Source organism: Epinephelus moara, chromosome 1 (genome assembly GCF_006386435.1).
Source record: "Epinephelus moara isolate mb chromosome 1, YSFRI_EMoa_1.0, whole genome shotgun sequence".
In the NCBI taxonomy this organism is placed as follows: domain Eukaryota; kingdom Metazoa; phylum Chordata; class Actinopteri; order Perciformes; family Serranidae; genus Epinephelus; species Epinephelus moara.
In genome coordinates, this window is record NC_065506.1 from 5,258,672 (window position 1) to 5,280,858 (window position 22,187).

The 22,187-nt window shown below is 40.3% G+C and overlaps 1 protein-coding gene and 1 pseudogene across 1 annotated transcript in view; one reads left to right on the forward strand and one right to left on the reverse strand.

Moving 5' to 3' along the window:
* Positions 1–3,737, forward strand: part of LOC126407048 (serine/threonine-protein kinase BRSK2-like) — a 221,543-nt pseudogene extending 217,806 nt beyond the window's left edge.
* Positions 3,738–5,685: 1,948 nt separating this feature from the next.
* The window catches only part of LOC126406966 (ankyrin repeat and BTB/POZ domain-containing protein 2-like), a 49,481-nt gene continuing 32,979 nt past the window's right edge, over positions 5,686–22,187 (reverse strand). The window contains exons 6-17 of the mRNA XM_050071629.1: positions 21,703–21,792; positions 21,488–21,589; positions 20,112–20,208; positions 19,385–19,520; positions 18,918–19,165; positions 17,428–17,606; positions 15,710–15,815; positions 15,519–15,621; positions 13,270–13,342; positions 13,117–13,185; positions 12,078–12,191; positions 5,686–7,224 (exon numbers count right to left, since the gene is read on the reverse strand). Coding sequence (XP_049927586.1) covers positions 6,994–7,224; positions 12,078–12,191; positions 13,117–13,185; positions 13,270–13,342; positions 15,519–15,621; positions 15,710–15,815; positions 17,428–17,606; positions 18,918–19,165; positions 19,385–19,520; positions 20,112–20,208; positions 21,488–21,589; positions 21,703–21,792 — 1,548 coding nt within the window. The 3' untranslated portion in view covers positions 5,686–6,993. The remainder of the gene's footprint in view (positions 7,225–12,077; positions 12,192–13,116; positions 13,186–13,269; positions 13,343–15,518; positions 15,622–15,709; positions 15,816–17,427; positions 17,607–18,917; positions 19,166–19,384; positions 19,521–20,111; positions 20,209–21,487; positions 21,590–21,702; positions 21,793–22,187) is intronic.

Consider the following 22,187-nt stretch of genomic DNA (forward strand, 5'->3'; position numbering starts at 1 on the left):
CTGTGTAGGCAGCCCGTTGAGTAACTTCTTTGACGTAATTAAACAGCTTTTTTCAGACGAGAAGAACATCCAAGCGTCCCACTCCCCTGGCGCCCCTGCCACGCCTAGCTCCCCTGCCAAGCATGCCCCCAGCAGCAAGCCCAACCAGCCCCCGCCCAATGACTCTAAATGCCCCCCCGGCAAAGACAAAACAAAGATGGCCGCCAGCAACAGGACACAAGAACAACCTTAAGGAGCGGTAGCTGTGCATGACTAGAGAAGAGCAGTTATCAGGTCATAAAACAGGAGAATGACAGAGGAGAGCTGCTAACTTTGCCCTTTAGTTAGGAGAAAAAAACAGAAAAAACAAATCTACTTTTTGCCTATAAATTTTGTACTGTATAATGGGAATGGCTATTTCAGTTTAAAAGTTGATCAGTATTTTACAATAAGTAGCAAATGTAGCTTTGTTGTCCCTACCTTCTGTCCCTCTCTGTCCTCGGGGGTCTTTCGGTGGGTGTGTGTCCTCCTCACATGTGTGATGGCTTGACTTGTCTCTGCCACCAGGGATCATCCATAATAACTATTAACCTCGTCGGCTCTCCGAGACCGGCCGACAGCGGCCCACCACCACCAAGAGAGTCTGAAGAAAAGACAGAGGACCCCTTCCCTTCCCTCCCCCACTTCACCCCCCCAACCCCTTCAAGTCCTTTCTCCAGCCGCATCAGTAGAGTCCACTTTCCCCCCACCAGACCAAACATAGAGACATCTCAGAAGAGTTGTAAAAAGAAAAAAAGCCTTAAGACAGTGATGTTTGTCAATCTACACACACACCCCTTCTTCTCTTTTCTCTTTCTTCCAATTCTCCCACATGTACATAAAAAACACACACACTGTATGTACTCCTCAACACAAACATGACTTCTTTGCGGGATGTAATGACTTGCACACGCTGACAAACAGGAAGCAAGGAGCGGTGGAAGAAGCGGGGAGATGGATGGATGGACGAACGCTGGCTGGATTGTAGTTCTTTTTAATGTTGTCTTTCTTTGTGAACAGCAGGATTTCTGAGCGTGCTCTGTGACGTTTCTGTATAATGGGTTCTTGCAATTAAATAGTCACCCATTAAAGTATGATGGGGGTTGATATTACATAAATGAATGATCTATTCTGTTGTACAGATTAAATAATGTTCCGTATGTACAAAAAGTGTAGTTGTGACTTTATGTTTTAGAGTTGTGTTGCCATATTTTGTTTTGTATTCCTGTGTAGGCCTGGTCACACCAGCATTTGAAACGGCTTATTTTGACAGTGAAATCAATTGATTTCAATGGAATCGCTGTGATAAGTGTATTAACCTGTAGCGGCAAAGTACAAGTCACTGAGTGATGATAAGCTATTTTGATAGACCTTTCAGGGAACAAAGAGCTATTGTAGCTTGTTGGTATTTAAAAGGGGTGTAAAAAACTAGTTTCATCATGATACAATATATCGATTCTTTGGACAACAATACGATATTTGCCAATATTACACAGTCTGCAACAATACGATTTTCAATTCAATTAGATTGCGGGACCTGTGATCAATATGAGATGAGATCATAGAAGATAATAACACATAAATACTGTAAATATTTGTAAGCGCTGAAGTGCAGTAATGTTTATTTTAAAGTGACTACACTAACACATAAAACAGCACATGGAATAGGTAAACCTTCAGGGCTTTCTGCCGGAGAGACCTTTCTGGAAGTACTGTTTTCATTTTAACGCAAACCATCATCTTTTTCATAAAATTTTAAAAAATAATTAGATATGATTCTCATCAGTACAGTATAAGCACTTTTAAGTTGCGTAAATTAATCTGGCAGCTGATGAAGTTTTCCTTAATAAATTACATTTATTATTTACACTTTTCTTACTCACCGTTGGTTGAAGTCAGTGCGTCTCCCAACAGAACAGCATTGTTGGATTTCAGCCTGCATGCATGTTTTTTCGTCAAACATTGTTGAAACAGAGCAGCTAATATCACTGTGTTGCTGCGAGAAGTTAGCGAAGTGAAATGCTCATCCAGGCAGGTACATCGTGTTTTGTTTCATAACGACATTGTTTACATATGGCATGTTCTTTGTCTGTTGACGTGTATTTTCTCCGATATTGAAAATATTTCCACACTGCTGATTTATTCCCAAGTAAATAAGTAAATAACATTACCCTCACCATCTTTCTCTGGGCTGCTTGCCATCTGCATGGTGCTGTTTGACGGTGACACAGAATTGCAAAATAAAGGTGTAACCTAAAGATGGTGATATGTAACGATGTTTTTACTTTGCATCGATGATATTGGATCGTTGATCATTGAATCAATATATCAGTCCAGATCAATGGATCATTACACCCCAAGTATTTAACCTCCTCTATTGGAGCACAAACTGCTCCACAACAGAGGACTTGTTTGTGCAGACAGTGTTGAGACAGAATAGAAAGAATATGTATTTTAAAGGTTAGGGTTTGGGGAGGTCACGGTTAGCCTAACCCTAACTCTGTAAAAAAAATACATCAGTGGAGTAAACAGCCCAGTACAGAGACTATAGACACTCAGCGAAATTGTGACTGAATAACACCAACATGTTCCAGCTTGCTAGCTTGTAAGCAGTTATCTCACCAGCTTCTAGAACAATATACTTCACATATTGCTGTGCCTCTTCCTGGTGTGACCGGGCCTCAACAATAAAATGTCTCCTTTTCCTTTTGCACTTTTGACAAGTGAGTCAGATTCTGGGTTCAGTTACGAAATGTCAGCGCATTTTTAATTTTCATTATTATTTTTAAAATATTGAACTGCTGTGTATATTTTTGTACTTTATTGTATTTTGTCACTTGGGTTATTAATTTATTCTCAGTTATTTATATGAAAGATGTAGAGAATGTTTCTTAACGTCAAATTATTTAAGGATATTTTTGTTATGTTTAAGTTATTTGATCACTGAGAATCTCGAAAAACGTTTGTGAGCGTTCCTTTTCCCGGCTTTTTGACGAGAGAAACCTGTAATATACGTTTGGAAAATGATTTACCGTAATTTAAGAATGTAGACTTAGCCTCTCTGAGAGGAACAAACCCTTTGTTCATAATTGTCAGCTCTTTTTCCCCCTCCCCTGTGTGTATGATGACTCAGATCTCACCAAACACTCATTCTGTAAATAAGCCGAGTTTACTGACAAGCTTATTTAAAAAACCAAGGGGATTCCTACTCTTAGCTTTGACCTCGTACGGTTGTTTGCATGTTCAGCATTCGTCTTTTCTTTGCATGTCGTCGTTGGAATTGTTCTTGTTCCCTTTTTCTCTCCACACTTATTTATGTATTTATGTTTTTTTATGTGTATTTGTTTTAATTTGCCTTTTTATTTTATTTATTTTCTTATTTCTTTCGCTGTCCTCTTGCCCTCTTCCTCCTTTTTGATTACTGTGTACAAACAGTAACCGTGCAATGCATCCTCCTTACTCATTCTCTCAAAGAGGGACCTCTCTGGCGATTGGGTCGCTCACCAGCTGGGTGGGTGTTGGGTTATCGGAGAGAAAAATTAAAGCAATACCTTTCATTGTTCGCTTTCCTCTTTTTCTACTGGGGGAATCCAGAGCACACAGAATGGACTCGGAGCACGGAGCGCTACTACTGAGCAGGATAACCACTGGCAATGTATTCCCTTGTGATGTTACTGTGAACAACTTCAGTGCTAAAGGAAATAAATCTGTTGACTTTGGAGCTGTGTGCTCATTTTTGGGGGGTTTTAAGACATTTATTTACAAAAAAATATGTACATATTTTACATATTCAGAGTTGATCATCTGCATGCAGCTGCAGAGGATTTACATTACAAATGTTTTCCCGTCATACCATTGCTTCAGTTGCTGCAGCAGCAGTGTCTATGTGGAGCTACACTGACATGCTGTCTGCAAAACTGCACATTTGAGTTAAAAAAAAAAAAAAAAAAAAAAAAAAGTTATTTGAGGGTAGCTATGCTCAGTTTCAGTTTCTGACTGTTCGCTAAACACATCACCCAAACACTGATAGTCACATCGTAGCTTAGCAACCATAACTAGGCACACTAAGTTTTGTATCTTTCCACATACTGAAGCAGTAGGCATGGGACTGAAGTTTAAGAAGTTTGGCAGGTTGTGTCCTTTTTTTTAATCTTTTCAAAAGCAAAAATAGACAAAACTTTGAGGAACTGTTCATCTACTCCAACATAAATCAGCTAAATAGCTGACTACATACAGGAGTAATTTACTGTGCATTCCAATCCTCATACTACCATACTATATAGTATTCCAGAAGAAGATCTCATGTGTCCCAATATCTAGTATGTCAGGTGCAGTATGGCAGAAATACCAGGATGTTCTACTACATTCAGTCCAATTTTGCAGTATGCAAGCCAGCATGCTTTTCGTGCTATTCTGACCCACAATCCACTGTGCAGTGGACGATACGTCACATAAACTGAGCCGCAAACAGATGACAGTCAATTAGCGATAAGCTCATTGATAGCTGTCAGAAGCTGCAATGATGGCTGACAGCACATTCAAGTAACTGATGACCAGTCAAATAGTAATAAAAAGAATATTAATTGTTTGAGTGAACAAAATGATCATTAATATTATAAACAACAGGACATAAATACAAAAATAACAATGACAGATAAGTGCAGATGTAATTTCACTGTCGCAAATGTGTTAGAACCGACAATCTATGCAGTTATAGCTTTAATGTTAAACTACACACATTACATTGCAAAGTAACAACAGCAGAGCTCTCCGGGATGATCTCTGTCTCTTGCGAGCTTGGTAAGTGCAGTTTGTTTTATCTCCAAGGTAATGGATATGAAGGCAAGAGGGTCAATCTTCAGGGCATAATGTATGTGCTTTTTAAGGGCAGCTGCAGTACATAATAAAAGTAAAAAGAAAAAAGTGTAGGATTCGGAACTCACCCCTAATGTTACTATCAAGGCAAACAGTAACCTCGGGGACTGAAAAATGAAGCCAATATGCAAGTGCCAAAAACTGCAGTTCCTCTAATGGCCACTTGAGGCTGGCTCCAAAATAGGGTATATTGCCATAGACTTCCATGTTATAATGCCCAGCTTAAAAGCAGAAATAAACATGTTCATAGCCTGGTACAAATATATATATCTCACTTGTTTATATTTTATTAAGGCTTAAAGTTCTGCATAATTAAGGGTGGGTAGTCAACAGTGACAGGCCAATAGTGTCCTCGGCTTCTTAGTCAGATCCACCCCTTGCTCCTACAGCTCCACCCTCTCATCCAAATATGGTCACTTCTGGCTCCAAAATACCAAAATGGCGATGGCCACAATGCCAAACTATAGGCTTCAAAACAGGAGTCCACAAACCAATGCTTGACATCACGGTAGCTACGTCCATTATTGTTACACGCAATGTTCCAAGGCCAAGAGCTAACTAGTTTTTACATCATTCTGTTTGAGCTGTATTAGAAAAAAGTCCCATATTTATTATGCTGATGTGTTCTGTACGACATCTATTGCACGTCTGTCCGTCCTGGAAGAGGGATCCCTCCTCAGTTGCTCTTCCTGAGGTTTCTACCGTTTTTTTTCCCCGTTAAAGGGGTTTTTTTGGGGAGTTTTTCCTTATCCGCTGCGAGGGTCATAAGGACAGAGGGATGTCGTATGCTGTAAAGCCCTGTGAGGCAAATTGTGATTTGTGATATTGGGCTTTATAAATAAAATTGATTGATTGATTGATTGATAGAGGACTGGACCATCACTGTATGGAAGACGGTTCCAGATTCAATTACATCATAGTTTAACAGCTCCGTCTTGTTCTTTATGGATTTTAGTTTACATGCCTGCAACCCTACCAGCCAGAGACATTGTATTCACTAGGCTTATCTTAAGTAAAGTAACTGGTAAGTCCTTGTACTCAAAAAGTTTTTCATTTGTTAAAGTGAAACTTTCGTAAAAGCAAGTAAAAATCTAACCTGTGTTAATTTAAATGGTATACATGCTCTGCTAGGTTGGACAGGGTTCAGCAAAGGTTCAGTCAAAGATGGTGCCACCTTGGCTGTAGCCACAATTTTTGACCACTGATGATGCTATGAGTCCAAATTCCCCCGCACAGCTTCAGCCCCTTCATGTTTGATAAAACACAAAAAAAAAAAAGGTTTTCCCACATTATATTGACTGATTTAGTAGTTACAGTTAAATTATAGATTGTATAAATTGTATCTCCCTATATGATGATCTATACCTGGAACTTCTTCTGGACAACCACTGAATGCCTTTATTCATATGTTAGTTTTTGCTGTTGTGATATTAGGGGGAGCGGTTCTCCAGATATTAAGTTAGTGGGACTCTGATCTGTACAGGTTATACATGTATGATATGCAATTAACATACATTTTAACTTTAGTAAGAATTATGTGTAAATATTCTCTAAACAACTGGTTTGAGGTAATGTCTGCCTTTTTATATACTTGTCTCTAGACTGGTCCTGTCACAAGTGAAACCTCAAAAACCTGATTAATAAAAAACTGATAAACGACAAATTAAATAATAATTTTATAATTTATACTATCACATTTTTCTAGAGCTTATGTGATGTGTTCAAGTTGCTTAATGTGACCAACAAACACTCAAAGAAACCAAAAACACATTTGATTTACAGCAACAGGAAACAGAAATTTCTCAAATTTTAAAATGCAGGCACAAGTCTGTTCATTTTACCTGATACATGAGTTAATCATTAACATTCTACATAATCAATTTGGATTGTCTCTTCCAAGTTATAGAAATGTTCACTTGTGTCAAGATAAATAACTAGAATGAAGAACTTGTTAAAACAGTCTACTCTTCTTCTACACTAAGGTGTTCTCCCTAAGAAGACTAAAGAAATTAAAAACACAGTATATGGCTACTTTTCCTTTAACACACATACCAGTGTGGCTGAACACAACCCAGGGTATTGGAGGCTGCTGCATTGTTTCTACTCTCGACATGCAGAGTGCAGGGTGTAAAGTCTGTGGATTAATGTGGCCTCCAAAACCTCCAGGAGAATCGGTAGATCCTGGTCCTGGGTGCCCACCTCTGGGCAGATCTGCTCCTGACCAATGGCGCCCAGCAGCAGGCGGTGGAAGTCCTCCCGGTCCAGGAGCCGGTCCATGTACTTTAGAAAGAATCCTTCACAGAACCTGCAGAGTTCAGCCGCTCCGTGTTGCTGCAGATACAAACACACAATACAGTTTTGTCAAATTGAGCACATCTCTGTGATGAGCAGCAGACAGGCATTGATTTATATGAGTAAAAATAAAACTTAACTAGAACCAGCCTTAAGATTTAACTGATATAAGGGTTATAAGGGTTTTACTGTACAGGGCCTGTCTTGAGAACATAAAAATCAACTAAATTAAATGACTCACGGTGAGATTATTTACAGCAAGCAAAATTATGTGACTGGTGTTTTGTTTATCATGACCTTGAAATTCTTAAACTTTATAACAAAACTGAGTCATTCACATAAACCTGAGTGCTCATTCTGCATGCATTCAGGGTTCATTTGGGGTGAACAATAGTTCTGCAGTTTCTAGAAGCTAACTTCAAATCCAAATCACACATTGTCATTCCCAGATCAGTTTGATGTGTTGAGACCAGAGTCTTAAGTCTTACTGTAGGTGTACATGTAATAAACCAAAATCAAATCACAACAAGTTAAAGGTCTTTATCTAACATACATCACAAACTTTTATACAATGTCATGCAAAAGTTTGGGCACCCCTGGTCAAAATGTCTTCTACTGTGAGTAGTTAAGTAAGTAGAAGCTGAACTGATCTCCAAAAGGCATGAAGTTAAAAGCCCCGTTTCCGTTTGGTACCAATTGAACCGTTACATACTGTTGCCAATTTTTGGTCACCCCTCTGTTGGGGTACCTAGCACACAGATCTGGTACTAAAAGGTGGAGCTGTGAACACTGCAGTCTGTTGATTGGTCAGTAGTGGACGGTCACTCTGCTCAGGGCCGAGTTGTGGCTGGTTATGAGGCAGAAGCCACTGTTCATATCGTGGAGAGTTTAATTAGTAGACTGTAACTATAAAAGATAAGGATGCTATGCTGCCTCTTGCAGCAGCCAGAGTCAGAGAAAAAAAGATACTGGGAGACTCAGTCAATACACCTTAAATATTCCACATGACAACTCTGACCATTACTTTAGTTTTTATATGACAAACACTTTTAGTAATGAGTGGATCTTAGAGTGTTTATATGTATTAATTTTGGCTGGATTATGTGAACTACATATATTCTAATTCTCACCCGGAGAAAAAAAAAAAAGGGTCGTGTAGCATAGAGCTACGGCAGCACTAAACCTCTGAGCTTGCCTGAGAAGGACTAAGTGCACAAACCCACTCTTTCTAAATATCACATGGAGAGACACTCTCACTGCTTCCTGTTTTACTTTGTTCAGAAAATGTTGGTGTGCAGCTTCGTTCTGTGCACGATAAACAAAGCGCAGACTTCCATCTGTGTCACTGGTAATGAGGAAATACAATGAGTGCTGGAGGGAGCAGTGGGTGACAATAACCACGCACACATTTAAAGGTACGGTTTGCAGTGGAAATGCTAGGGTCTAGGTACCATGTCTGAAGGGTACTTTTGGTTCCAAAGGTACCATACTAAAAGTGTTTGGTGGAAACGGGGCTATAGATGAAACATGCTTTTCAACATTTTTAGCAAGATTAGTGTATTATTTTTGTTTTGTACAGTTTAGGAGTGAAAAAAGAAAGGAGCATTATGCAAAAGTTTGAGCACCTCAAGACATTTGAGTTGTCAGTCAACTTATACCTGGGTCTCAGACCTTAATTAGATTGTTAGGACTCTAACTTGTTCACAGTTATCATTAAGAAAGGCTAGGTGATGCAAATTTCAAAGCTTTATAAATACTCTGTCTCCTGAAACCTCCTGAAAAGAAATGGCAGTTAACAGGAACTGTGGAGGTCAAGATGAGGTCTGGAAAACCGATAAAACTTTCCGAGAACTTTTTGGACAAAATGAGCAAAGGTATGTTTGGAGAAAAAAGAGTGAAGAATTTCATCAAAAGAACATCTGTCCAGCTGTTAAACACGGAGGTGGATCGATCATGCTTTGGGCTTGTGTTGCAGCCAGTGGCACAAGGAATATTTCACAGTTAGAACGAAGAATGGATTCAGTTAAATTCCAGCAAATTCTAAAGCAAACATCACACCATCTGTAAAAAAGCTGAAGATGAAGAGAGGATGGCTTCTACAACAGGACAATGATCCTAAACACACCTCAAAATCCACAATGGACTACCTCAAGAGGCACAGGTTGAAGGTGTTGCCATGGCCCTCACAGTCCCCCGACCTAAACATCATTAAAAATCTGTGGATAGACCTCAAAGAGCAGTGCATGAAGACAGACCAAGAATCTCACAGAGCTAGAAGCCTTTTGCAGGAAGAATGGGTGAAAATCCCCCAAACCAGAATTGAAAGGCTCTTAGCTGGATACAAAAAGCATTTAGAGGCTGTGATACTTGCCAAAGAGGGCGATACTAAGCACTGACCATGCAGGGTACCCAGACTTTTGCTTCGGGCCCTTTTCCTTTTTTTGTTATTTTGAAACTGTAAAGGGTTTAAATTAAAAAGTAATCTTGCTTAAAATATTGAAGAAATGTGTGATCTTTAACTTCATGCCTTTTTGAAATCAGTTCATCTTCTACTTATTCAATTACTCACAGTAAACAAAATTTTGACCAGGGGTGCCCAAATTTTTGCATGCTATTGTAAATCTTTATCTTGTGGGTAATTTACCTTTTTTTTCCATTAGAAAACTATGTTATAGACACGAAGTTGTTGACTTTAGTTGGCCGTGTTAAGTTAAAAGCACTTGTTAATTATGTTAAAGCCCCTACAAGGAACTTTTCATTTTGAGTTGATTTTGGCAACCCTGTGGACAAAAGTGGTAGTGTTTTGCCGGAATGAAGCCTACATTTCCCATGAGCTCTAGCGCGTATTGTCATAAAGACACTTACCTGGCTCGCGCATGTGTTTGTTTTGGGGATGAATGAAACAACAAGACAGGAAAACTTTGCCGCATGTGTTTGTTTTGGGGATGAATGAAACAACAAGACAGGAAAACTTTGCCTCCGCTCCTATCGGCCCGGATGAGGTGTTCCAGCCCCGCGGCCCCTGCTCTCCTCGTCCCCGCTGGCGCGGGGTGAATCTGCGCAACCTGCGGACAGCTAACGCCAGGGACCCACCGGCTCCTGCCAGGATTGGGCTGGTAAATGCTAGATCGCTAGCGTACAAAATGTTTATCCTGAAGGATTTCCTGACTTCCCCTGGATTGGATTTTCTCTGTGTGACTGAGACGTGGCTGACTGCTGGTGAGTCCAGTGCTTTCACGGAACTTTTACCCGATGATTGCTGCTATTTTAACTCCTCGCGGACGTCGGATCGAGGAGGAGGAATAGCGACTATTTATAGGAGTCACTATAAATGTAAGCAGCTAGGTAAGATGATGTGTGCCGTCTGAGTGCCGTAAATCGTTTCGTCCTGGAAGCAACCTGGTGCTGACCCGGACACAGTTTCCTAAAGGTATGGATATACACTATATAGCAATAGCTTATCTTCACACCGATGGTCTCATTTGCTGTTGTAGGTCACGCACAGACATCAGCAGAAACGAGAGATTTTTGCATATCCAGTTAAAAGTTCCTTGTAGCGGCTTTAAATTATCCTGGAAATTAGCTGCTGGAAATCAATGCTTCATTTAAGTAAAGTAAAACCGTATTATATATAGGTGTACTAACTGTCTGCATTTTCCCTGTAATCAATACAAATTTACACAATCATTTCCAGGAGCCTCTTTTATAACCACTGTGTACACACAAAAAACTGGCTTATAATGTGTGTACACCACTTTCTAAGCATAAATTAGGATTTATAAAGAAAAACTTGATGAGCAACTCTGACCCATGCATACGCACATTTTGAGACAGGGGAAATCAACAGTACGGATGGTCAGGTGGTAAATTGAAGCCAGATTTAAATTCACCTCATATCAGGTTTCTAATAGATCCACTTTATAAACATTCAAATGCAGCAGTGTTATTTGTGTTTGTGCCAGTGAGCCAGAACTTTTCCATAAGCACCTTTGATTGCAAAAGATACGTCACCTCAAATCTCAAATCAGATCTCACTTAATATTTCATTAGCGCTGTCACATCATCACATTCCTACCACTGGAGCGCAGAGAAGGACAGTCGGGGTCGGACTGTATGCTGCTGACCCTCGTGGTCAGCTGTGGAGAGCACTGTGCACAGCTGGATGTTTTCAGGCTGTGGTAGGTGACTGTGTAAATAGTAAAGACGTCAGGGTGTAGTTCTTTTTTTGGGGGGCATTTTGATGAACTGACCGCATTAAAAGCAGCAGCGACATGTTCTCACTCGCTGCCTTTTCTTTATGTTGTGACTCCACTGCCCACCAAACAATAGGCTTTGTGCTGTCTAACCTCCAGCTCACCCACAAGCACCTCGATTTCTGCGTCAGGAACATTAGTTTTCTTGGTTTTCCTCTCCATTTACAGTAAAGTCCCATTGATCAGCCGGCTCATGTCTATGCATCAGCATTAATGAAGTGCTTTGCATTGACCAGTTATGGTCAAATGTGAGCATGTAGAGGGCAGGATATGATGCTGGTCCATATGGGGACAATTTCAATTTGATTTGGGTTCCATAAAAGTAAATTGCGTACAAGCAGGCTACACACTGTTTTATAAATCAGGATATTTTTTTGGATATGTACATTTCCTCATTTGTACTTGAGCAAACATTTAATGTGGATTCACCTAAGAGTTTTATAAATGAGGTCACTGGCTTTAACCAAACTCTTCGACGACAGTGTGACAGTGTTGCTTTCATTTCTAAATCAAAAAGCTGCATCTGAGTGAAGGCTGAAACGCTCAGAGCTCTATTCTACACACATACAGCACAACTGAGCAGTGCAGAGAAAAGCTCTCTCTTCTCAGTGTTCATCATGTCTTTATATGTTTTTGTACCTTGGCAGTCTGGTAGATGCTGACAGCATTGTCCAGAGTCAGACTTTGTGACAGCTTCATCTCACAGCACCTCTGCAGACCTCTGAGCTGGAAGAAAGTAGCCACTGGCAGCAGCTACGGAAACAGTCACAACACAGTCTAAGAATAAGTCTTTAAACAGGAAATACTGCTTCATAGATTAAGATGACAAGAAAAACAGTCTCACTGTAATTGCCCACTAAAAAACAAATCAAAATGTATCATTGATATCATTAGAAAGATAATCTTGTCATCATTTGAACCCATTTCTGTTGGACAAACACAGATGCCACTGTATCTCTTGGAACCTTGGTCATTCCTTCTTCTAAACTTTGATTTCTGGGTTTACTGTGAGCTCTATTAATAAAACAGACAAATAATGCATATACTTCCAGCATCCTTATAGCCTATCTCACATTAGGTAACACAGAAACTGGCAGTAACAAGCTAGAAAGGTGTTATGAACCTTAAAACATTTACAGAATTTTCTTCCCTTTGAAGCTTTTTCTTTGGTAAGTAACAGCCGTATACATCATACATCAACAGACAGGATGATAAAGAATACTAACTCTAATAATATCTCTGATATTTTACGAAATGAATCGTTACTTCATGGGCAACATCAAATTTGCATTCTGACATAAAACCAGTTTACAAATCTGTTCACACAGATTTACACATCAAGTCTTTTCTCTACCATGTGACCCACGAGAGGCTCCAAAATTACAACACGTCACTAACCACCACTGTGTACTTGTTGGTCTGATGATGGATGATGGTGATTTTCAATCATGTGATTTGGTCCAGAAGCACTGCTTTAGTTATAAACAGGGAGCAGGCAAACTGTCTGACTCATTAAACTACACACAGAGTGAAATATCAGCCTTACACTGTCCTGTCCAAGGAAATGTCTCAGGTAGTAGAATGAAGACACATCACTGTGAAATTGATTAACTGATTATTAAAAAAAAAACTATCCAGGGAGATAGAACTGCAGCAGGTAACAGTTGAGTGGTTTTACCTTCATGGCTTCAGAGTGGGAGACTGTCAGTCCCTCTGTTCCTCCACAGTACAGAGACTTCATAGTCATCTGCAGAGAAAAACACAATCTTCAGTGTTAAACAGTTCTCCGTCACATTAACAGCAAAGGACAGATGGTCAGTTTGTGTCCTACCTGGAATGTGCTGTAGGTCATGTGACTGACATGGATGATATTGTCGGGGGAGTCGCAGAGCATCCGCCGAAACCTAACGGGGCAAAACACACATCAGAACATCAGAGTTTTATTAGGAAAATGAGAAAACTGGTGATGTTTAGAATTATGACCAATTTTCATTGTTTCTGCAGCAACTCATTGATCACTACATTGACCCCATTGTCTATAATGTGTATGGTATATAATGTGATGTTCAAATGCACTTATTTGTTATGTGAAGGTGTCAAAAATAAAAGTGGACTGAGGTGACATATTTTTGAGGGATCAATCCATTTCTGTGATGCAGCACCTTGCACACCATTACTATGAAATTTAGATGCATTTTGTACTCTCTTTGCCCAAAGTCAACACTCAACACAAGACTTTTTTTTTTTTTTACATGTGGATAAAACTTTTCCAAAATCAGTAATCTGCCTGAATTAGTCAATATAAGCAAAAACAAAATACTGAACATGTATGTATGTATGTATGTATTATTATTGATATAATAATAATAATAATAATAATAATAATAATTATTATTATTATTATTATTATTATAAGTAGAAGAAGAAGAAGGTGAAAAAGAAGTCATAAAAAGCAATGATGAAAGAATAACATAAAATAGTCAGAGGAATCAAAAAAAACATATATACAGCTGTAAATCTAGCTTTTTTTGTTTGTTTTTATTGTTAAGCAAAAAGAGGGTACACATGGATATATATTATTGATTGTGCTGTTCTTATTTCATGTATTTCTATCCTTTAAGTGTTATTCTCTTGGTATTTGTATTTTTTTTTATTATGATATTTTTTAGCATTTTATTTTTGTGTGCATTTTACTAAATTCTTTAGATTTTCACATGTAAAAATAAAGTTTGACTAGTAGAAAGTATTTGTCTCCCACTCCGCACAAAAATGCTCTCCCACCCCAGGGTTCAAAACCCCCAATGCGGGTTTGAACCAGGAACCCTCTTGCTGTGAGGCCACATTGCTAATCAGTGAATCATCAGGCCACTCTTTTATGTGGTGTTCACATGTTCTTCCCATGTCAGGTTTTCTCTGGGTACACCAGCTTTCTCCCACAGTCCTAAGACATGCAGCCTAGGTTAACTAAGGTAAGGTACGGTAAGGTAAAACTTTAATATCCCAGAAGGGCAATATGAGATACAGGCAGTAATCATAACAAACAGACAGTACAATACATAGCACACCTAATCCAGAATCACACACTGTCAGGGGTAAATCATAGACAATTAGTGGTCACCGTTGGTTAAGATAAGTGATAGCAGACGGAACAAAGGATAATCTGTAATGCTTAGTGCTACATTTAGGGAGTCAAAACCTCCAATCTGATGGAAGCATCTGACAGTCAACATTGAGGGGATGTTGAGAGTCTGAGACAATAGACCGAGCTTTAGAGGTGACCCTCTCTTCAAACAGATGCTGTAGGTTATTCAAAGAAACACCAGTGACCTTACAGCACAACTTGACCACTTTTTCCAACTTCTTTTGTTTTTAAGGCTCAGATTACCAAACCAACAGACCATGTTAAAAGAATGAACAGACTCATTAAAAGCAGAATAGAACAATTTCACGATTATCCTATTCACATTGAAACTCTTCAGCTTTCTTAAATAGAATAGTACGTTGGTTTGCCTTTTTACAGATGCTGTCAGTGTTCACATCAAAATTCAACTTGTAATCTAAGACAGTCCCCAAATACTTAAACTGCTGCACTACTGCCACCGGCTCCCCCTTGATTACACAAGGAACAGGAAGGCAGGGCCTCCTTAGTAAATCAATAAACATCTCATTGGTCTGGACACATTAATGTGGAGGAAAGACTGTTTACATTAATTTACAAATTGATCCAGTACTGAGCCATGATCATATTCTGATCCATGAAGAAGACTTACAATAACAGAGTCCTCTAGTGTATAAACAAAAGCGGAGAAAGAACACATCCCTGAGGGGATCCAGTGGAAGAAAAACGGGTACCAGACAGTGTCCTGTTAACCTGGACCCTCTGAGTTTTTTAAAAAGTCAGTGAGCCAACACACAATGCTTAATGCTACCGGGTGACTCTAAATTGCCCGTAGGTGTGAATGTGAGCGTGACTGGTTATCTGTCTCCATTTGTCAGCCATCTGTAAGGGGTTGATAGCTTAGAAATGTAAGTGGACATGAACAGTAGTCAGATTTAATCAATTAATAAGTCAGATCAGACCTTTCAGAAGCCGACATCAGCAGCACCCGGTGAGCGAAGAATGGACGCCCCTCCACCATAAACGTCACGTCTGACATCTCCTGATTGTTCAGGAAATGAATATCTGAGGACGGAGACAACCGTGTCACCCTTCAAGTGTTGGTTAAATTTAGAATGGACATGTTGTCATACTGACAGCAGTGATGCGTTACCTAGCTGTGTGGACAGAGTGACATCCATGGGTAGGATGGGAGGAACGGGAGAGCAGCTGTAGCAGTGAGAGAACACAGATGCCAGCCACTTGGTTATCACGTAGTCCTGTAGAGGAAAAACAACATGAAATGCAGACTGGTAGAATGTCATGTTATGTAGATACCAGCGTAGGCACTGAAACACTTGACCAACAGCAGCCCGAAAATCAGACTGAATTGTCTTTTTTTTTAACGTCATTATTCAGTCCGAGGTCCTGTTCATGTCAGCTGTTTTCTGTTTGGAGGGGAGATTATTTTGCTCGAACCAATTAGAAGTGATCTGCAATCTATGGCCATTTTCCTGTTGCTATTTTTTGTGCCGCTAGCTGTTTTTTTCTGCTTTCAGTCTCTTTGTTAAGTTAGGCTAAAAGCTCTATTTTTTAACTCTCAGTAAGGTAGCAAATAAGCTAATTTCCCAAAATGCATTTCCTTAAATGACTAAAAGGAGTCATTTGAGTCTCCTCTGCTGCAGCATGGCACTGAAGGTTTATGCCAGTATTGAAAGTTAAATGGGGATCCTCTATGCATGACATGGACATTTGCACACTTCATTATTTTAACTGAAATAAAGCTATTACAGTATGTTGTTTGTATCTAAAAGATAAGTATACAACATTCAGAGCATATATGATTGAGAGTCTGAGCCGAGATTGTCTGCACATGGTTCTCAACATGGAGATAGCTGAGCTGTCATCTAGGAATTATATATTTTGGGCGGGGCAACACAGTGGTTTGAGTTCAAGGTCTGAGAAAGAATAGTATAAGTAACAGTGTTAACACTGTGCTACATTACAGAGAACTACAAAGCTTTAGCCTACTAGTGATCCTTCATTAATATAGACCTATATTTTATCTACAAGTGCACGTCACACACTGAGCGAGCCACCTGTTAATGACGCTGTCGGCAAAGCAGTAATGATTGTGCTCAGTGGGTAATGGGCATGTAGCTACTAACTGATACGTCATGTTTGTAGTCGACGAATAATAGGCAAATGCCTTAGGTTCATCCTTCACCTTCTCAAAATGTTCCCACACTTTGGATTTCCTGTCCAACATGTTATTAACTAGCCTGTGGAATGACCACAGCTACCAGCCCTGTAAATTAGGGGCTGTACACATGCCCTGTCTTCAACTGCTGGACAACGCAAGGTCGGGCGCTGGTTGCTCCCTCTGTGCCGTTTTTGTGCCAGCTTTCAAGAGCGTAGCAGCAGGTTGCGCCTGAGGTTGCTAAGCAACCTTATCAAGCTTCGTATAGCCTATTTACCTGAAGTGCCTGATGAAATCTCAATATTTTGAAATCTTCCCTGAACCAGTGTAGACCACTGATATACTAAACTACTGAATAAACTACCGTTACAATAAAGTACAGTACCTCCATAAAGTCTTAAGTGAAGCTCAGATAAGACTTTGCCATGGGCATGCGATCAGAACCTCAATCGAGCTGAGGTTGTTGAACACTGATAAAAATCCTGGTTTTATGTTGTCTAAAAAATTGAGGTGTTCAGATTCTTACTATTCATTACACTAACACATACCCATGTAAGTTAGGCAGAAAACCTCCTGCTGCAGCTTTTCAAAATTACTGATGAAAACAGTTATCCATGTCAGTCACAAGCTGAGAAAAATGAGATACATCAGCAGCACAGCATAAACTGACACAGAGAGGCGTTCAGCTGTACCTTGTTGGTTTCTAGCATGCTGAACATGAGCGGTATGCCTGTGGAGGGGAGCTCAGGGCTGTAGTCCTCCGTCCTGATGCAGGGGAACTCTGTGAGGAGGGAGACGATGACTTTGTCCCTGCACAGCTGCTGGGCTCTGTGGAGAGACTCAAGCCAGATGTGGAGCCTCCAGGGAACACCTGGACACAGCAGGGAGGTGGAACAAACAATAGGTTCCAGGTCTTACAATATGAATGCAATTTAAGACTGAGGCAGAAACAAGCTGGGCAGCTAAACAATGGCTGTTTTTTTCTTCTGTGTAAGAAAACTGGCTGATTTAACATCCATTGGTGAACAGTGACATATGGAACAATACTGCTCTTCAGAGGCACACAGCAGCAGCAGCTCTTACACCTTTATACACTGAATATAACAAGCTGTGAGCAGGTGATTGATGTTTTGTGTTTTAAAATTTAAATGTCACATCTTGTTTCTTTGTGACTTTTTTAGAGCAATTTTAAGTATGAAGCAGTGTTCCAATTTTGATAATCATGTAAAAAAATAAATAAATAAAAAATTAAATGTAACAACAAGTCAGTTTCTGGTACCTTCAAAGTCACTGGCCTTTCTGGTATCAAGGTTTTAATTAAGGGTAACTGCTGCTCTTAAATCCATACAGAAATTGAGCATAGTGTTAGTTCAGGCAGGACACGATGTCAGGCTCAGCTCACATCCCAGCTACATCAGCTGATCTGAAAGAACCCAATCAACTGATGGAGCAGCTGATTGAGGGAAGGGAGTCAGCTAATAGGTCACATGATTCCTCTCTGCGCAACCAATTGGCAAATCTCATTCAGTGCGCCCTATTTAACCTGCTCTGGCCTGCCTATAGTTGCTGCCACTTTGCATCCCGCCTCCACCCCAGCTCCTCCTCTTCATGTTATGTCTGACTTGTCATTCTCATTCCTGTTTGTCATTGATGCTGCTCTGTTCTGTTACCCCGAAGGGATTTGGCGCTGCTCTCTTTGGCTTAGGCTTTCCATGTAGAAGCATGGAAGGGCAGGGAGTTTTGCTCTCTCTGCCACAGGCTTTCCTTGTATGCACATGGAAGGGCAGAGAGGTGTGCTCTCTCTGCCTTAGACTTTCCACGTAGGTGTGTGGAAGGGCAGAGAGATGTGCTCTCTCCACCTTAAGCATTCCACATAGGCTCTTGGAAGGGCAGAGAGGTGTGCTTTCTCCACCTAAGGCATTTCACATAGGTGCATGGAGGGGCAGAGAGGTGTGCTCTACCAGCCTTGGGCATTCCACGTAGGTGCACGGAAGGACAGTGAGCTGTATTCTCTCCACCTTAGGCATTTCACATAGGCGTGTGGAAGGGCAGAGAGGTGAGCCATACCGCCACATATAATACTGCAATGGAAATAAAGTTTTCTTTGACAAAAGTGGTCCTAACTAAAATGTTGTCGGGACATGAGATAGACTTCAAAGTTTTCTCATTATCATGAGCTCACCCATCTCTCTTAGCTCCATGGTCACATCCAGGTAACCGTGCTCAGCACTGTAGTAGGCTGCCTGCTGCAGGGCTTTCATCCTGGCCTTGCACAGCCTGGGGATAGGGCTCAGAGAGTCAGGAGCTGGAGCTTTTGCATCCTGTTGCTCCTCCTGCTCTTCCTGCACTCCCTCAGCCAGGATCTCCTCCAGAGAGAGGATGTCCTCCTTCCTGTGCTGGGGCTGTTGCAGCAGCCTCCTTAGGATGTTCCTGCAGATGGAAGTGATGCTTTGTTTGTGTTTTGTTTCATGCATATTAAATCAAAAACTCTCGCCTAATTGTGTTGCCATTTCCCAGGGAATAAAATCCTAGATTTTAAGCATGTGGATACCTGTGTGTTTATGACAGTTCAGCTGTGTGGCAACATATAATTTTGAACATTTATTATCCAGCCATTTATAGAAATAAACAGCTAGATAAATGTCTCACCTGTGTCCGTGTGCTGCAGCATAGCTGAAGCAGTTCATGTCCTCATACAATGGTGATGTCAGGGAATTCCCATGATGCACTCTGAGGAGAGGGTCTGCTCCATGGGTGAGGAGCAAGCTCACCATCTCATAGTAACCTAGGAAGATGAAATATTTTGTTTTTGATTTATTCAAGACAGAAAAGCATCATCTGCACCTGAACATGCACCTGCACTGACCTGTGCTTGTTTACTGATGCAAATATTGTTTTGAATGTACATATAATATTTAATGATAAAACAAATCAAAATGTAGGCCAGTAATCACCAGTAACCACCCTAGTCTTTATGAAGTTTTGCCAAAAAAAGTGGGTTGTCAACATAAAATTAAAACCGAACTGGAGACCATGCAGCCACCTTGTACTGTAAAGCATTTCAGTTCTTTAAAAAACTAATCTAAGGGCTCCTTATCTAAAAGTTTATCATAAAAAATAAGCTGTATAATTGTTATCAACATTTCTAAGCTCTAAAATATCAGCACTGGCCTATCAGACAGCAATAATTGAGTTTATTTTACATAGACAACGAGAATGAATGCCGACATAGATGTAGGCATTTAATATTCTTTATAGTTTGGTTATACTGCAGTGCAGTTCACTACTGTTCTGTCTATGTATTGTGCAAGTCTTTCAATTTATTTTCAAGGACTTGATCTGGGCACACACACTGAGGTCTTCACTAACGACACACCTGCAGCAGCAGCTAGCTGTAGCGGCGTCTCAGCTGAGCTCTCCTGACCATCCAGCAGGGCTCCTCCCTCCACATCAGCTCCGGCCTCCAACAGCAGCTGTGAGCAGGACGACACCACACTGTTAGAGCATTTACACTGACCTGCTTCCTTCAAGCTGGTAATATGTTTTAAGAGGAACATCATACCCTCTCTACTGCAAAGAGTCAAGGCTGTTTCTCTGCTGTGACCACACTATAGTGATGTCACAGTATATAGACACACCCTGGAGTAACCTTCTACATCACTGCAGCAAGCAGAAAAGATAACTCTCATCATTCCTGTAAAACTCGCCTAACTTTACCTAAAGCACCTAACCAAGGCATACCCCACGTAAACTGAAAGCTGTTCTTGTTCCATTTCTTATGCATGTACACTCACTGAATTTTTTCTCAAACAGTCAGAATCACTGTAAGTGCTTCTGTCACTGAGTTACAGAAGTTTCAACACACTGAAAACGTTTTTTTCTCTTTATTTTGCCTGAATATTTTTTTCAGAAAAAGATGCTGCAGATATTTAGAACTGGGGCCTATTAGCTAGAAAGCACAATGGGGCCATATCATGAAGCCTTACATAGTCCAAATGCATAGCAGACAACAATTTCACAGAAATTAACATTTTACACATGTTTTTCTAAGGTTTTGTCCAGGTGCTTCCTGGAAACCTAAATTGATAGGAAAGCTTACGAACAATAGGTTGTGTAAGAAACCCACTTTAATACAGCAAACACAGCAGTTGTTTAAATATCATAATTATCAAGTAAAACCTTAGGGGGATCTGCAGGAGGTCGGGATGTTTGATTGTTAATGGGGAGGGGAAATTGATTCTTACATGCATTGCGATTCTCTCATGATTATCATGTCTGGAATCACAAAAAGTCTATAATGGGAAATTTACAACCCAATTCTCGACATAATGATCACCTGTAACAATTCTGTAAGACCTGACTGTACGTTCTTTACAGCTGAGACAACTGCATGGTAAATCATAACTGACTTAAAAGTGTTTACATTCTAAGCTGAATTTCTACTTAGGTTTTGGCAAGGATGGCTGAGCGTGAGCAACCATAGATGGATACAATATGACCAGCATCAAAGCTGGCGTATGGAAGCATTTTGGCTTCTGTGAAATTAAAGGGACAAGATCCTCACTGTATGCAAGTAAATTCAGCTGTTTATTTCAATTATGGATCATTACAAACACACCAAGGAAAGTAGCAAGTGGCCCTACAGTAAGAAAAACAATGTATAGAAATCAAGATGCATCAATAATTGTTTTATAATTGCGTTGCAGCCTGCAGAATTGGAATACATTATCATATTCAGTTAGGAGTCCTCACCTGGGCCACAGACAGGTGACTGTGCAGCACAGCGAACGTCAAAGCCACCCAGCGCCGACTGCCAGGAGGAACCGATGGGTGTCTGGAAGAGCAGCCTGGGACCTGACCAAAACACACACACACACACAGACACACCCCAGTCACCTCAGTCACAGAGACACTAACCAGCTGTGATGCGGACAGAGCTATAGCTGAGTCAACAGCTGTGTTGTTACCTGCAGGTCCAGGTTGGCTCCAGCCTCTATGAGCATCTGCACCAGAGCTTCATCTCCTGCTGCTGAGGCGTACATCAGAGGAGTCATTCCCTGCATGAAAACACACACACACACACACACACACACACACACACACACACACAGAGGGATGTTTTTTATAAGTCTACACGGATAATTGTATATCATACATTTATGTTTCATCAATACATTCATGTGAAATTATGCAAAAGTGTTTCCTCTCAGCGTTGAGTCCAGGTGTGGGGTATTAAACAGTTGCACTAATGCAGTTGCATAATGTGACTTAATTAACATTAAATCACCTCGTGGGGCACCATTCCCGTAAAGGGAAAAATGATAGCCAGTTAAAGATATCAGTCTCATAAAATACGCTAAACTATTAATTTGGAGTTTGATTTATAATTAAATTAATAACAACAACCAAAATTAACAGTAACGCCTGAAGGATTTCGGAGTTCTTGACGCAG